The sequence below is a fragment of the Eschrichtius robustus genome, chromosome 1 (genome assembly GCF_028021215.1).
Source record: "Eschrichtius robustus isolate mEscRob2 chromosome 1, mEscRob2.pri, whole genome shotgun sequence".
NCBI lineage: Eukaryota > Metazoa > Chordata > Mammalia > Artiodactyla > Eschrichtiidae > Eschrichtius > Eschrichtius robustus.
This window is the reverse complement of record NC_090824.1, coordinates 138,505,434-138,523,261: the sequence shown is the minus strand read 5'-3', so window position 1 is coordinate 138,523,261 and position 17,828 is coordinate 138,505,434. Positions and strand designations below refer to the sequence as shown.

At 45.1% G+C, this 17,828-nt stretch overlaps 1 protein-coding gene across 5 annotated transcripts in view; it reads right to left on the bottom strand.

The window, feature by feature from the left end:
• The window catches only part of TBC1D2B (TBC1 domain family member 2B), an 87,363-nt gene that overhangs the window by 18,290 nt on the left and 51,245 nt on the right, over window positions 1-17,828 (bottom strand). For all 5 annotated transcript variants that reach the window (XM_068556529.1, XM_068556556.1, XM_068556539.1 and 2 more), the window contains exons 4-9: window positions 16,302-16,465; window positions 13,250-13,482; window positions 12,164-12,559; window positions 6,348-6,458; window positions 5,142-5,335; window positions 1,678-2,172 (exon numbers count right to left, since the gene is read on the bottom strand). In XM_068556529.1, the coding sequence (XP_068412630.1) occupies window positions 1,678-2,172; window positions 5,142-5,335; window positions 6,348-6,458; window positions 12,164-12,559; window positions 13,250-13,482; window positions 16,302-16,465 (1,593 nt within the window). The remainder of the gene's footprint in view (window positions 1-1,677; window positions 2,173-5,141; window positions 5,336-6,347; window positions 6,459-12,163; window positions 12,560-13,249; window positions 13,483-16,301; window positions 16,466-17,828) is intronic.

Here is a 17,828-nt window from a genome sequence, read left to right as displayed (position 1 = left end):
AGAGACGGACAAGGAGAGAAAAACAGGACATGCACAGCACCTGCGGACACCAGGAGAAGGGGCAGAGAGACTGAAATGAGCAGAGCCTTTGACGACATCACTTTTAGTTAACTGATGTTCCAGATGACAGGCTTGAATCACTGAGGAAAGGCTAGCATTCTTCTGCTGAAGTTCTGGGTTCACAGTTCTGTTCTCACGTACAAAATAATGTGGTGAAAAAAAATCCAGTAAAATGGTTAAAATTTAGAGGCCCTAATGGTGATGGTACGGAGAAAGATTTAATTTTCTGGAAAGTCTCCTTATGTGTGGAACAGTTGATTCCACGGCAATGTCAGATAAATGGGGTGTTACTGCACCCCTAACAGGCATGCTCAAGTCCTCGCCAAGATCCCTTAAGTTTCAGAGGTTTTTAGCTTCCAGGAATTTTTAGACTGAGTATACAATGTGAACTGTGCATTTAAGCAAAACAAGGCTGCTTTGTTAGGCAATAACTTATTTACAGGCTTTTTTTTTTTTTTTTTTAAATGGGGACCATCGAGGAGCAGCCACAGTCCCTTCTACTTTCAGGGCCCAGAGAGGGCACCCTGTCCTGACCACCACAGAGGCGATGACTTCCTGGAAACCACTGGCTTCAGGTCTTAACCGACTAACATTCCACTTTAAAATCTTTTCTTCCTGCAATACCCTCATTTCAGATGCAAATAGACAGCCCTTATCTGGAGGTCAGTATCCAGCACAGATGAGGATTAAAAAGGCCCAAGAGCTGCCAGAATAAACGTCAGCATTCAAAACTCAGTGCATGCACCTGACTTAAGGAGAATTGCTAAAGATAGCACACGGAGCTTTTTCATTCTTTGTCCATATTTCTAGCAAGCTTGGTTACCTACTTTGATTACACAGAGGAATATAAAAGGACGCTAATGACAGCAGCAGAAGTGCGCCAGCGAGGTAAGAGACAGACAGGAGGTAAAAAGCACCCACAAGCGCTCAAAGTCCAGACGGGGAGCAGCTTCATGGAGAACAGACCTCAGTACCTCCCGTGGCCTCGTCCCGGTGCAGCTCAGCTCAGAATGAGGAGCCTGGATCATTTAGAGAAGGTGAGAGGCTTTTCAGCGTCCTCTGCCTATAGAAGCAGGGGAGTATGCCAGACCTGCAGAAGGCTCTCATGCAAAAGAAAACAAGTTTGGGCTCTTCAAGGGCTAGGTTTAACCAGCTGAAAAATCGTTTGGGGCAACCTCTTGACTGACAACGATCCTGTATAAACAAGGAGTGGCCTTGTTTTCACATCAAGCATTATAAATGAATGAAAGCAAACTTCTGATCAAAACCTGAGTGTGATGAGAACAGCAAGGAATCAAAATGAGAAACCTAGTTGTTTCGAACAGTTTGACTTTGGTGTTCTTAATATTGGATTGGCCAAAAAGTTCATTCAGAAAACCCGAACAAACTTTTTTGGCCAACCCAATACTTTCCAAAAGCACGTCTGTTTCTCTCAATTATTCTAGAATTGGGGATACCGCATAATTAAAACTAGCTTACTGCAGCTGTTGATATCTATTTCCCTTAAAAGACTGGTTTTTCTTGGCTCACCAGGAGAGGAGGGGGCTGTCAGGCAGCGCCTGGAGCTACAAGTTATCTTAACAGCAAAGAGGAGCCCTCTGTGGGCCGGGCACCCACCTGTTTAGACCTTGGCAGTAGCCAATGTCTGGATTCCGCCAGGAGAAGGCGAGCAGGACGTTGCGCAGCTTCTGTATGCCTTCCGAGGTGGGGCACGAGTAATGTTTGTTGTTGGGCAGGGTCCGCAGCAGGTCCAGCTCGATCTGCTTGGAGGCCGGGTTCTGTTTCTCCAGAGCCTTCTGAAGCAAGGTCTGGAAGTAACCAGGCTTAGTGCTGTCCTTGAATTTCCTGGTGTGAAGGTCCACACACCACTTCCACACCTTGGAACGGTGCTCATGTGGAATGCCCGCACGGATCAGGTTCTTTAATTCTGGAGAGCACATCATCTCCCTGTTCACCGTGCTCGCAAAATAGTTTTCCCACTTGACCCCAGTGGAAACCTCCTGGTTTTCTGTGAGGTAGAGAGTCTTCAGGTCCAACGCCCGGACTTTGGCGACCAACTTCTCTTCCTCGTCATCCTCTGGGACAGTCCTAAACCCATAAATGTCATATTCACTGTTGAGAAAAACAAAAGGAAAAATTAAATGATGCAATCTGGCCAGAAGGCCAATGAAACAGAATAGAGAACCTAGAAATCTACCCGTGTGTAAATGGCACTTTGATATATGACCAGGCATTTCAACTCAGTGAGGAAATAATAAACTTCTCAATAAACAGGGTGAGAATAACTGACTATCTATATGGGAAAAAATTACGTTAGATCTCTCCTTGACACTATACAGGAAAAAAATCAACTCTAGATGGCTGAGGTGCTAAATGTGAAAAGCACAGAAGAAAATACAAGCAATACTGCAAATACAAGGCTGATAAATTTGGCTACGTCAATATACATGTGCATGTATGTTTATATAGCCTACATATACACATCCATAACACTTACCCTTGAAAAATGTTTTAAAAAGTGAAAAGACAAGGGAGAAAACATGTGTAAGACATTAGGGATGAAAAAGAATTAAGAATTCTTTTTAATTCTTAAAAAGAAAAAGAATTATTCTGCTGTGGTAGGCAGAATAATGGCCCCCAAAAATGTCCCTGGAACCTGTGAATATGTCACGTTACATGGCAAAGGAACACTGCACGTGGAATTACAGTTACAGAACTTAAGACAGGGAGATTATCCTGGGTTAGCCGGGTGGGACCACAGTAAACACAGGAGCCCTTAAAGTGGAACAGGAAGGCAGAAGAGTGGACCAGAGATGTGACAAAGGAAGAAGAGGCAGGAAGGATGCGAAGTGGGAGAGGGCCTGGACCCACGGTTGCTGACTTTGAAGACGGAAGAAGGCGGCCACAAGCCAAGGAATGCAGGTGGCCTCCAGAAGCTGGGAATGGCCACACCTGACAGCCAGCAAGGGAACAGAGACCTAGTCCTACAACCAGAAGGAACTGTATTCTGCCAACATCCTGAATAAGAAAGGACACAAACTGTCTCCTAGAACCTCCAGAAGGGAACGCAGCACTGCTGATACCCTGACTTCCGTCCAGCGAGACCATGCTGGGCTGCTGACGGACAGAACTGTTGCATAATGAATATGTATCACAAACTTATTGGCTTAAAACAATAAATTGTTATGGCAGTCATAGAAAACCAATACAAAGGCCTTTCACACACTGCTGCTGAGTGTGTAAACCTGTACAAGCACTTTGGAAATCAGATCCAGCAGAGCTGAAGATATGCATTCCCTATAGGTCAGGAATTCCACTTCTAGCCTACACCCTGGAGAAACTCTCTCACGCAGACACAGGGACACATGGATACACGTACCACGATGTTTACTGCACCATGGTTTGTAACAAGGAAAAATGGAACCATTCTAAGTGTTCACCATGAGAGAAGGAATAAAAATGTGAAGCTGTGAGGCAGGTAAAAAAAAAAAATGCTCAGGAGCTACATGTATCAACCTGTATAATTTCAGAAAACAATGTTGAAAGAAATAAGTTGCAAGAAGGTATGAATATGGTAGGATTAGCATATTAAAACGTGTCTTCAACTAGAGGTACATATTGAAGGGTTTAAAGCTGAAATGACATGTCTGGTACTTGCTTTAAAATATTCCAGGGGAAAAAAAAAAAAAAACTTTGGAGGGGAAAATGTTAATAATTGCTGAATTATTGGGTAACAGTTGCATATGGGGGTTGTCATATGATTCCGTCTACTACTTTGTAAGTTTGAAATTTTCCATAATGAAAAGTTAAAAGTAAATCAATATACACAGCTATTGTTCTAGCTATACGTGAAGTTTGAAAAGATACAACATGAATAGTAAGAGCCCAAAACACAAGCGGGAAGAAGACTTGGTGCCCTCAGGGCAGACTGCTAGGCCGCCCTCACAGGAGTCCCCCCGCCACTGCGGAGGCAGCACGAGTGCACAGCACAAGCGCACAGCATGGAGACAGCGCTCCCGGCCTGGGAATGGGGCTGCCCAGTCTGGGGCCATGTCCTTGCCACTCACCGTCTATGTGACCTGGGCAAGTTACATCACCTCCCTAATCTCAGCTTCCGCATTTGCTGAGCAAGGATAAAAACATCCGCCTGGCTGAGCTGCGTTAAATACAAGCCTGCGTGTAGGGCCCTTGGCACGGCTCCCGGCACACAGGCCTCGGTAAGAGTTTTTTAACAATGGCGTTGGTCACATTCTGACAGCATAGTTTTACCTGTCGTCTGAGTAACATGGACAAGGCAGGCCAGTGCTGTAAGCGCAGAGAAGGGAAAGAGTGGGTCAGGCTGAAGCCAGGCTTCCCCTGGGGCAGGGGTGGGGCTGGAGAAGCTGAGCCACAGCAGCAAGCAGGGCCTCGGCACAGGGCTGCCAGAGGGGCAAGGGGGCGGAGACAGGAGGAGACCGGACTGAGTGGATTTGCAGATTTCTCCTTGAGCCAGTATTTCACGAATCTCAGTTTTAAGAAACTAGGATATGAAGGTTCTTAATCCAAGATCCATCACGGGCTTCCACACTCCATGATTTTCTGAAAAATATACGCAATACTGTGTGTGCGTCCAACTGCATTTTGGGGCCAAGGGTGTCCACGGCTTGTATCAGACCCTCAGTGAGTTCTGAACCACTGAATCAGGTTACCCAAGTGTCCTTCCCTTACAGAGAAGACCCAATTTTCCACTTAGCGTCCCCCTTGGCTTTCAAACTACCCGTGGGTGCAGCTATGTCTCTGGAGAGGGTTCTACTCCTAGGAGGACGGGCTCCTCTTGCAGCAGGACTGGCTACGGCCCACATTGGCATGGTACACGGGAGAAAGGTCTTGGAATGAAAACTTAGGCTGAACCCCAGCTCTGTTACTTGATTATTACAGCAAGACTGATGACGTTATCTGTTCTAATGACTGGACGGTCCTTGCCACGAGCACCAAACGAGACACGGAGAATTGTGTAAAGTTCTCAATGAATGGCTACTGCTGTGGAAAGAGGGGCTTGAGAAATGGGTCCCACCATCCCCAGCAGTCGCTAGCACCTTTACCTGACAAGATGAGGTTTAACGAACGCTTGCTCCGGGTGCTCCGGGCTCTCGACCTGCAGGGCATCCTCCAGCAGCTGGGCTATGACGTCCCGAGAAGGCCCCTGTTCTTCTGAGCAAACTGGCGTCTTCATTTCTTGGAGCAGTATCAAGTATTTGCTTTCTATCTGGCAGAGCTTGGCTTCCAGGCTAGAATACTACAGAGAATGTGGTAGTCACCTCCATTCAGACAGAGACACAGGGAGAGCAATCCTCAAGTACCTCAAGCAATCAAAGAATGACAAGCCAAGAACCACTAGCAAGTGAGCCAGAGAGAGACTGTATCAAAGACAAGAGATGAATTTATGCCACAGGCCACCTGTCTTATTTAAATGGCCCACATGGGCCCCGTCTTCCTTCTAGGGGGTATGACACAGAAGTACTGGTAATAAGGCCTCTGCACGTCAACACACGTATCGGTTCTGGACAGGGTTGAGGTGAGCAGCAGAAACCAGGCCACACACCCATTGCTGAGGTCAAGCTGAGTGCCACCTGGACACAAGCTCCAAGCAGCCATCCCATGCAACATCAATACTTTCCTAGGACGCTGTGACCCAGAACTAGCTCTCATCTGCTACCTTATCAGACAAATCAATACACCCCTGGAAAACATGCAGGAACAAGGTTTGGGAAGATGTTCTGAGGACTGTTCAAGAGGTATATGAGGCATACAACAGCTGCTGACACAGTGTCACTGAGCTTCATTTGATTGTAACTGGAAAGTCTGTGATGGCTCTACACCCTGCAAAGCCCTTTCCCGCCACAGTCACATCTAACTCTCAAACCAACCCCGTCAGGTTCACAGAGGGGGCATCACCCTCACCATCCCCATTTATAGATAAGAAACTGATTCACACAACTCAGTAGCATAAATCAAAATCCAAATAACCTTAATTTGGGGGAACCTTAGAATCGTATTTAATTTTTTCTCTGTAAACTTCATTATATGTGTGAATAAAAGCCACCTCTCAGGACATTTCTATTTGTCTTCATCACGAAGTGAAACTAAACACAGTGCTATGCACTTTATATATTTTAAATATAATTTGGTATCAATAACCACACCCTCCAAGCATGGGGGTTGAACTGATTTTAAAGCAAGTCCATTTTTAAATCGTTTCTGAATCATACCTCCCACCAGATAATAGAAATATAACCATCCTGACCCACCTTTGCCATCAGATCCCTCTCTCTTCTTTCTGCATTCCTCCGTAGAGCTGAGAGTTCCAAGATTTCCTTATTCAGAAATTTATTTTGCGTTTTGTACCCCTGTAGATTATCCTGTTGCAAAAAAAAGGTCCATCAATTCACATTGGTTGAATGTTGATTAGTTATTCTATATCAGCGGTCCCCAACCTTTTTGGCACCAGGGACCGGTTTCGTGGAGGACAATTTTTCCACAGATCGGGGGGTGGGGGGATGGCTTTGGGACGATTCAAGCGCTTTACATTTATTGTGTACTTTATTTCTATTATTATTACATTGCAATATATAATGAAATAATTACACAACTCACCATAATGCTGACAGGAGGTGCAGCTCAGGCGGTAATGCAAGAGATGGGAAGCAGCTATAAATACAGATGACGCTTCACTCGCTAGCCCACTGCTCACCTCCTGCTATGCAGCCCAGTTCCTAACAGGCCATGGACGATACCAGTCCGTGGCCCAGGGGTTGGGGACCCCTGTTCAATATAATTAATATTTTGCTGCCTCACCAATCAAATAGCCCTGCTAATAAGTTAGAACAAGTTCTACGGAAATGAAAGCGGCTACCCTTGGCAGTAGAAGGTAGGCAGGGACCACTGCTGTAATGAAGGAGATGGGGAAATAAATTTATTTAACGGTGGTGATTTTCCTCACCTGTCCTTAGGAAAAGTAAGTACGACTTATGTCCTAAATCTATGCAAATATTTTATCTACCCACATTCATTGGGTACAAAAGGTAATGCCTTACGTTCATTTTGTTTTTTAACTAGAGAAACTGAACAAATTTTCTGTACATTCTCATTTTTACTTATCCAGTTTCTGTGGAAGAGGCTACACACATACACAATGCCCTTATCTAAAGGATTACTCTTAATAATGAATAGCTATAACCTACAATGTACAAGGCACTTAAGAGAACATGTTCCTCAACTTTTTTACATTAAAAAATTTCAAACTTATGAAAACGTTGAAAGGAAAGTACAATAAACACAATATACCCTTCACCTAAATTTGCCAATTGTTAACTTTTGCCACATTTACTTTCTGTTTTTAAGAGAACATCACAAGCTGGTGACACGTTCTGCCAAGTCCAACCAAAAGTTCAGCCCTGGCAGAATCGGGTGCCATACGTGACCTTCAGCCCTTGAAACTCTGAGCAAGGCAAGCGGAAGGAAACCTCTGAGACAACTGGGGCAGTTATTTCCAAATGCTCCCTACCAAATTCAGTCTTTTACAAATGTGTTTTTCCCCTACTCTGTTTGAAGTTTTCAAGGAATTTCTGATCCCTCAATCACAACAGCTCCAAGCACAGGCCAGGGGTGGTCAAGAAAGGCACTGACTCTTGTGTTGTCCCAGGACAGAGACCATGGCCCCTCCCCAGAGATGTGTCCAGAGACATGCCCCAATCTCCAAACTAGAAACCACCATGGCGGTACACAAGTTCCCCTGAAAATACAGAAGAACTGAAAATGTTCCAGCCGTCCCTTTAATCGCTGACACCTACGGAGCACCTGCTATGGGTTACAGGTGCCCTGTGCTAGGCGCGTGAGGTCCTCGATCCCATTCAAACCTCACAACTCTTCAGCAGCCACTCTCGTCATCTCCATTTCCTAGGTGAAGAGCTGAGCCACAGGGAGGCTGCGCAACTACTAAGTGTCGGGCTGGGAGCCAGGCCTGCTGCGCTCTTGGCCCAGGTACTTGGCCCCCGACGCCCACCTGAGCTCTGATATGCATCACACCTTCTCAGTCTCAGCAAGACCACACGTCATGACAAGCGTTCAAGACAGGCTCTGTCAAACCCCAAAGGAGGTCCACAGACTTCCTTTTCTGATCAGAATCACGATGTTCTCCTTTCTCCTGGCGTCTTGAAGTTCTCATATTTGGAAACAATGAACAAACACGTTACTTAAAGGCAGGCTGATTGAAGGAAGGTGAGCTAGAGGGCACCTAAAGAATACACTGGGCCATGATGGACAGAGACTGAGCAGCACAAGGTGGGTCAGGGGAGCGGGACACCACAGTCTGCCATCTGTGTCTTTGAGTCCAACTGTGCATTACAGTCTAAGGAAGTCCTGATAATGTATCTCAAGGATTCTTTCTCTAAAAAGGGAACCCTCTTGCACTGTTGGTGGGAAGGTAAATTGATACAGCCACTATGGAGAACAGTATGGAGGTTCCTTAAAAAACTAAAAATAGAATTACCATATGACCCAGGAATCCCACTACTGGGCATATACCCAGAGAAAACCATAATTCAAAAAGAGTCATGTACCAAAATGTTCATTGCAGTTCCATTTACAATAGCCAGGACACGGAAGCAACCTAAATGCCCATCAACAGACGAATGGATAAGGAAGATGTGGTACACATATACAATGGAATATTACTCAGCCATAAAAAGGAACGAAATTGGGTCATTTGTAGAGACGTGGATGGATCTAGAGACTGTCATACAGAGTGAAGTAAGTCAGAAAGAGAAAAACAAATATCATATATTAACGCATGTATGTGGCACCTAGAAAAATAGTACAGATGAACCGGTTTGCAGGGCAGAAATTGAGACACAGATGTAGAGAACAAATGTATGGACACCAAGGGGGGAAAGCGGCGGGGAGGTGGGGCTGGTGGTGTGATGAATTGGGTGATTGGGATTGACATGTATACACTGATATGTATAAAATGGATGACTAATAAGAACCTGCTGTATAAAAAACTAAATATAATAAAATTTAAAAATTAAAAAAAAAAAGGATTCTTTCTCTAGAATGATGATCACAGCAAGCTAAGACTCTATGAGGTGCCAGGTGCCCCGTGAGGACTTCACATGGAATACCTCTTTTAACCCTTACAAGACCCTATGAGGTGAGTGCCATTTCACAGATGAACACTGAGGCAGAGAGGTGAACCAGCCTGCCCAAGGTCAGAGGTCATGAGTGGCAAAGCTGGGTTTGAACCCAGCCAGGTCTGACTCCAGAGCCCATGCTCAGTCTAAACCACCACCCCATACTGGGACACATCCCCTTCCTCATTGGTGTTTATTACAGTTGTGATTCTGCTTTTTTGTTTTTGTGCTTTATAAACTAAACTCTGAGCTCCAGGAGGACAGAGACTGTATACTTTGTGCAGAGTACAAAGCCCAGCACATGGCTGAATGAATGAATGAAAGAGTCCCAAGAAGGAAAAGCTGTATGCATGAAGATATTCATGAAATAACAAATCACAGGAAAGAAGACAGAGGCTGATTAAGTAAATGATGACAGAGTCAAAAGATGGACAATCTGGAATCATTAATGATAGCAATACAGAAAGTGCCTGGGTTCTAAGGCTGAATGAAACAAAAGTCTATCTACTCCAGGAAATGGAAGAATTATGTAAACATGGAAAAGGCCTGGAAGGAAGTATGGGAAAAATATTTAAATCATTAGGGTGGTAAAATCCTAAGACCAATATGTGCTCCTGCCTCAAAATACTACAGGAACAGAAAGTGACCACATATGAGACCAAAAAAGAAATGTTAGCATATTCTAAAAAGCAGAAATCTTTACAGGCACATACACTGACTATAAAGCAAGACACTGAATAGTAACAGTAACAACAACAAAAAAGATACCTTCCCCCCACCAAAACGCACACAAAATCTTTTTTTCCCCACCTAGACATTTTAAATTTGGGGTCAAACGAAGAAATCAATATGGAAACCATGCGGTATCTAAAAGTGAAGGACAATGAGATTCTTCACTCCAATTCTCCCAGTGCCATGACAGAGGAGGCACGAATGTGACTGTCTTCTGCATGGCACAGGGGATGCCCTGGCAATATCCGGCCCAGGCAGAGCAACGTCAGAAAACATGAGGTCACCAAGCCGGGCAGGACTCACTCAGAACGCACAGGCCACAGGGGAGTCCCTTAACAACCTTTCTGCCTCTCCATAAGCTATGTCACCACTTAACCTCACTGTTGTGGAATTTTGGAGCCACAGACTTTATAAATTAAGCTGAGAAATGTTGGAGAAAAAAAAAATGTCACCCGCTACCCTGCAAAAAGCAAAGGTCGAGAAGTCTAGCTGTGATCAGCTCCGTCAGTCGTCTCCAAAGGGAGCTGTGTGGAGCCACAACAACAAAGCCACACACTCCCCTCCACACCCTGGCTCGGCTCCCCGGGAAAACATGCTCCCCACGCGTCCCCCACTGCCGAGCGCTGGGACCTGGAAACCGAACGCCCTGGTGTCATTCTCCAAACACTACGAAGACAGATGTGCTTGCAAAATATAAAATTCACTTGACCTTAAGTAAGTGGTCTTAAAACGTGTATCACTGATGGGATGTATATTTAGGGTCAGTACACTCTAGATTGCATATATAAACAAAACCAAATTTTACTGGCAACACTAACCAAGACCTTTTTTTTTTAAACACGGCTATTTTTGTAGTAGATATAATTATAAAGTAATGAGATTGAGGGTTTTGGTGGTGTTTTTGCCCTTTTGGTTTTTCTCACCAGTAAATCCTTCTGGCCTCATATATCTACTGGGTGCCGTCACTGAGAAGTTGTCACCATGGGAGACCACATACATATTCCGACAAAGTCGCCATTATTCCAGTGTTTTAATTTCCATTTTGGAATTATCTTTAAGGCCCAGGCATGTCCATCAGTCATCCAATCTATTGACACTGCATGACAGGTACTACTAGTCAGGAAGCAGGCTCAGTAACAACCTCAAAAGTGGCAAACCTTTGCGCTTCAAGGATAAACTGCATTTGGAGGGCAAAACATCCTGGGTGCCACATTATTTGCAAAAAGTGGGTAGCCAGGTGAGGAAGACTTTGCGGCCAGGTGGGACCGAGAGCTGCAGAACTGTGTGGGGTCAGCTGGGGTCTGGGCTACACCCAATGCCTCATGTCCTAGGAGACACTTCTCCACCTGAAACTTCTCCAAATCGAGAACTGGTGGCAGCAAAACTTTTCGGACCCTCGCTGTGGCCTGACTGACAGTGGCCCAAGGCCATTCAGCTCTCCCCTCGGGACCAGCACGCTTCTCCGTGGGCACAGAGTCAGACTGCCCATGCCTCCCACTAACGCTCTTCCTACCTCATCAGCTGGCCACCACCCCAGGTATGACGGGGAGAGTCACCTCCATTCAGGAACCAGCCTCCCATCCCCAGGGCCAGCCAGAAAGGGACACTGGGAAGAGAGCTCTGCCCTCTCTTCTGAGTGTCAGGACCCTCCTGCCTTAGGCATGGGGGGCACGGACTCTGAGCAGGCCTCCTTCCCCGGTGTGCTTGGGAGCCAGGGTCTGCTTTCCCACCCGACCCCACACTAGCTGTTGGGAACAGTGTTCCCTCACCTGGCCTCCATTATGTCCTGGGGCGGGCTATGCAAATGACGGTGTGTGCATCCACGCACAGAGGGGGCAAGAAACAGCCTCTGCAGGTTACATGGAGTAATAAAGTCCTAAGGGTGTCTTAAAAGACACCCTTAAAAGAAAGAGAAGTCGCAGCTGCCTGAAAGCAAGGGAGGGGAAAGATCTGAAACTGTTCTGAGCTATGGCGACATCGACAGGCTGAGACTTTCATTTTCCAAGGAAGCTTCTTAGAAACCTAGTAATTATCTGACTGGAAGTCCTGTGGCACGTGTTTTAAAAAAAAAAGGCACAGCTGCTCTGCCGTCACACCAGATTAGCTCACTGAGGCTAGCAGCTCTAGAGTGACATCAACAGACAGGCTGTTAGCGGATTTTGGATTTCTTGTCCCAATAACAGGGGCCCACGCCCTGCTCTTACTTTCAGTCGGTCCAGTTCCAGCTGGTCCCTGGCTGTGGGGAGGGCCACAGGAGAGCTGGGCATGGAGGTGGGAGAGGATACGCTGCCCTCGCACTCGCTGAGCTGCCGGGAGAGCTTCATGATGACCTCGTCCTTGGCCTGGATGGTCTCCATCAGCATCCCCAGCTGCTCGCTGAGCTCGCCCACTTTGTTCTTCAGCGTCCTTACTTCCTGCTGAAGACTCTCCTTCTCCTGGCTGAACCTCTCCAGCTGGCTGGTGAGGCCCAGAATCTGGTCGTCCTTCTGGTGCAGAAGCCCCAGCGTGTCCTGCGGGACCCCCTCGCAGAGGCGGCTGCTCGTGAAGTACTTGTCGTACTGGGAGGACCGCACCGTCTGCTGCAGAAGCCGCACGAGCTCCTAGGAGCCAGGGGAGGATGGAGTGGGGAGCAGAGACGGGAGAAAAAGCAGAAATCATGGCAACTCTGCATGGAGCAACCATTGGTATTTGAGCAAATGCAGAAACTTTACTGGAAATATTTTAATACCCAACTTCCTCATGAAGGATCTCAAAAATAGAGAAGGAAAAATATTTATTCCATAAAGGCTGTCTGTAGAGAACAATAATAGGAAACAGGAAATAGTGGACAGGCAGACTGCAATTAGCAATGGCTCCCAGTAAAGGTTTATCCGTATTAAAAAATCTGAGGTCTAAATTCACTGACCTGCTGAGGAATTAAGTATAATTAGGTGTGATCAGCTCAAAAGGAAGCTGCTGTTTAACAGGATGTGGAAACTCTTTTAACAACTGTTCATGGGCCTTGGGCTGAAGCTATGCTCAGAGAGATTTGACGTCAGGGCAGGCATGGGCAAGGTGCAGACAACACCCTCCCCGACCTACCCTGAGGGGTCTTCACTCTCGTCAGAATTTCAAATGTCCAAGCAGAGCAGCAGTGCCTGGGTCGGTAGCCATGGCAACATACAACTCTTAGGGGAAAAGCACCTTCTGGGAAATAATGGAGTCAGAGAGACATGAAAGCCGTGTTTTGCTCCTCTGGTCCCTGGCCTGCTGACATGAAATGAGATACAAATGTGAGGAAGAAGAATTACCTTCTGACTGGATAAGTCTTTCCTTAACCTTTCCAGCTCTTCCTGCTGGTTCTGGACCTGCAGCTGCATCTCGGAGGCCAGCTTGCTGGTGCTACCGCTGCCCGATGGCCCCTCGGCTGAAGGGTCACCGCTACTGTGGCGATTTTTATACGATCCAATCATGTCTTTCAAAGGGCGTTTTCCTTTGTAGGGAATACGTCCAAAATCAAAGGGAAATCCTGAGCCAGTTACTCCTACATAAAAACAAAACTTGTTTAAGTTCAGGTCAAATTTTCCTTTTGGAAATTCCAGTAAAATACATTAACATTCCATCTATCATCCTCTAAGGAGTTCTGCATGCGTCACTCTCTGCTCCTACCTCATTCTTGATAATAACCAAGCTTAAAACCAAAGATGATCTTTCATGTGATCAATTTTAAAGAAAGCTTTCTCTATTTGATTGCTCAATTTTTGCATTAAGACAGCCGAAAAAAAGTCAGACTATACATTAGTACTAAGGAGGAATTTATGACAAAACTGTACTCAACTCTCTCAAGATTCTTTTGTAATGTTAAGTTTATTTTCCAAAAGATCAGTTCTAAGCCTATGTGTTCACATCACCATTTTCCTATGTCAGGTACTTTGAGGACCAAAGAGAACAGAGACACAGACCAGGGAAGAACGTGGTTGCTCCAGGTTCCTACAGCATCCTGAACACAAGGTGTCCCTTCCCCCGGGCACCTTAGTAAGGACAGGGCCTGCATCTAAAGAGTTAGAGGGTAGGACTTAGAGATACACTAGGGATCCCCGGCTGCTTATTTTTAGCTAATCTGTCCTTACTAAAAAAACAAAGCAAAAAAACCCCGAGTTTATGTTTTCTTAATTGTAAACACATTTTATTCTCTTCCTTAAAAACGAGTATTTAAAAATATTGAGGGATCCAAATAAGTTTTAGTATAAATGGATTCAAATATATATTAAAAATATAAAGAGGAGAGTACATACTATATAGGTTCCATTTATATAACTTTAGAAAACAGGCAAAACAAGTCTATGATGTTAGGAGTCAGGACAGTGGTTTCGGGGGCGGGGGTGGGAGGTGAGGCAGTGACTGGAAGGGTTTTGGGGATAGAGGCTGTGACTCCTGGTACTGTCCTGTTTCTTCAAGTAAGTGCTGGCTCCATGGATATGCTCACTTTGTGAAAATCCATTGAGCTGTACATTCCTGATTGGGGGACTTTTCTGTGTGTATGAAGATTAGCTTACTTCCCATGAATGACACGGACAAGAAGCTGGCAGGCTGATTCCTGGAGCCGTTACAGGAAATATCCATGAATCAGCAAGATAAAAATCCAGAGACATCCTTGTCCCTCCGTGTCTTCCACACAGGCTCCCTCTCAAAGGGATCAGGGGCTGGGCAGAGGCTGAGAAGGCTGCTCCCAGATAAGAAGCTGCTCTGCAGGGGTGCTGGGAGTTTCTTGCCCCACCCGAGTCACTAAGCCTTACTGATTCTTCCTTCCCAGTCTTGCTACCGTTCACCCTTCCATTTCATTCCTAGAGTCTCTATGGGGAAGTCAGAGCCAACAATGTTTACCTTCAACAATCCAAATCCCCAGCACAAATCCCTGTTCCTCAGAAGGCCTTCCCAGTTGACAATGAGCCCCTCTCCTGGGTGCCCCGCTGGCTGTGCCACATGCTGGGTCACGAGGCACGTGACTCACATCTTCACCACGTCACACTGGACCTTAGGGTTCCATGCTACCATCCTGGGGATCACAAGTAAACTCCCCACCAAAGCAAGTCATGTGGTCCTTTCCCAGGGGACAGAAAAAAATATTACCTTCAGTAAATATGTGCTCTCAGTAAAGATTTCCTAAAATCCTGCCTCCTAATCCTGCCAGCTCACGCCAGAATGAAGCATAAGGCAGAATTTCAAAATTATTTATTGTTATTTTACATTTAAAACATCAATAGTCCCTCAATGGATCAATGGATGTAGGATCATGAAGGGCTGCTTAACGCATTAGGCAAAATGCCAATGGAGAGATGTATGAACGGGTCAGGCTGACACCCTAAATCCTGATTGACCTTAACATCACAAAAAGAGGGAAAAGCAGATATGATGTGGTTCCAGATGTGATGCAACAAGAAATACACAGCATCCCTAGCCCCCACCCCACCCCAAAATATTCTTGTCATAATTAAAAGTCAACCCTGAATCTGGGCAGGCCTCTGCTCTAGTGACAAGTGTACAGGAAATACAGGGATGGAGGAGTATATCCTGTGACCCCGCAAAAATATAATTAACGAAATCCAGAATGTGGGCAATTCCTCGGCATGAAGACCCTGTTTCTTCAACAGGCGTGGCAAGGGAAACGGAAGACAAAAAAAACCAGAGAGCTGTTCAGACTGAAAGAGACCCAAGAAGACACACAACTAAACATACTTGGGGGCCTATTAGCCCCTCATTTGCTCATGCCAACTGCAAGTAGACATTTATGGAACCACCGGGGAAGCAGACAAGAAGGATTTACTGTAAGTGTTTAGGTATAACAATGAAGCTGTGGTTCTTTTAAAGAGTCATCTCTTGGAGATACATACTAAAATGTTTACAGATGCAAAGGATTAATATCTAGAACTTCCTTTAAAATAACCCAGCTGGTGGTGGGTGCCAGGAGGGGCAGGAGCTCAGAGGAGATACAGAGGAAAAAAGAGAGGCCATAAGTTCAAAACTGTGGAATGTGACACTACAGCTGCTACTTTTGTGCGCATTAACAAATTCCTATAAATAAAAACTTTTAGTTTTTTTTAAATCAGTATTTCTGTAAAGAGCACCATGACTTCCAGATCTTCTATCTCCTGAAGAAGTTTCAGAACCGCAGGGTTGGACAGTTATTTATTTCTCGCGACATCTCATTTTCAAGCCTTTATGTTTTATTTCCCACAAAGAGAACACAACTCCCGCTGGGTCTCATGCTCCCAGTGATACCTGCTACCAAAGGGTCTCCCACATCACCAGTGGTTAACAGATGGCAGCGGAGAGAGTGAAAGACAGCAGGAACCGCACCCATACCTTTGTTTCCTTCAGGGATCTGCTTCTTCCTTTCTTCCTGTGCCGTGGACTCCTCCAGGTCCTTTGGGCTTGGATCTAAGAGCTCCCACTCTTCACTGGTGTAAAACACACTCCTGCGACTGTCGTTATGCCCTCTCCCCGGGCGAAAAGAAGACATTGAATTTCTATTGGGAAAAATGAAATGTTTTATTTTCTTTTAAAATGGTCACATACATACGCTTGGCAAAAAACTAAAATCTGACAATAGCAAATGTTGGTGAGGATATGGAGAAATGAGAACTCCCATACACTGCTGGTGGGAGTATAAACTGGAACTATTACCATGGAGAACAATTCAGCAACATACAGATAAGTTGAAGAGGTTTTTGCCCTAAGACCCAGAGACCCAGCATTTCTTAGATTCTTCAACACGTGCACAAGGAGACACAAACAAGAACATCCACTGCAGCACTATTCATATTGGCAAAAAACCCCAACAACCTAAACATCTATTGACAAGAGAACAGATAAATAAACTGTAGCATATTCATACGATCAAAGACTATACATCACTTAAAGTGAATTCATTCATTCAACAAATATTAATTAAGTGCCTACAATGTGCCAGGCACTGTTCTAAGTGTTTGGCATATGCTAGTGAACAAATATTCCTGTCCTTGTGGAATGTACATTCTATCTAAAGCTACATGGATCATATGGACAAATATTTTTTAAATGCTGAATAAGAAAGAAAATTGAAGAATGACATGTACAACACGATATTTTTTTAAATCTTCAAGATAATACTATTAATAGATATCATTTATAGATACACACATATGTAGTAAAGCTTAAAAATCCACACAAGAATGATAATTATCAAATACAGAACACTGGTTACTCCTGTGAAGGGCAAGAAAAGAATGGGATCATGGAGACAAGAAAGGATTTGAACCATATCTGCAATGTTTTAAAAAGTGCAGCAGAAATATGACAAAATTATATAGTTTAGTAGTGGTTACCCAGGTAATCAATTTACTATACCTTACACTTGCCTGTGTGCTAAAATTATTTCATTAAAACTTTTAAAAACTGGGTTGGGATTTCTACTTCCAGTGAAGATGGACTAAGAGGGACTGGATTTACAGTCATCTGAAACAACTGAAAAACTGAACAAAATACAGGAAACAACGATTTTCAGATATTGGACATCAGGCTACACAGTGATCCCTGAGAGGTGGAAAACAAACGAGGTAAGCCCCACCCCTGCCCAAGCTTACTGCCTAGAGACTTTCCAGGCCACGGTGCAGGCCGTGGGAACCCAGGTGGAGCTCTCCCATGAATTGATAAGACAGAGCTGGGAATCCCAAGGCAGGTGGAGTTCACAGGGCACAGTACTGGAGAGAAAAGAGCTGTATGGAGAGCTGCAGAAATATCAGAGGGTTCCCAAGTCTCCAGATGAGTACTATCAGGCTTGTGTGTAAGAAAGCTATCCAAGAATGGGGAAAGAACCCCCTGAGAGGAGCAGAGGGAGCCATCCCTGGGGCT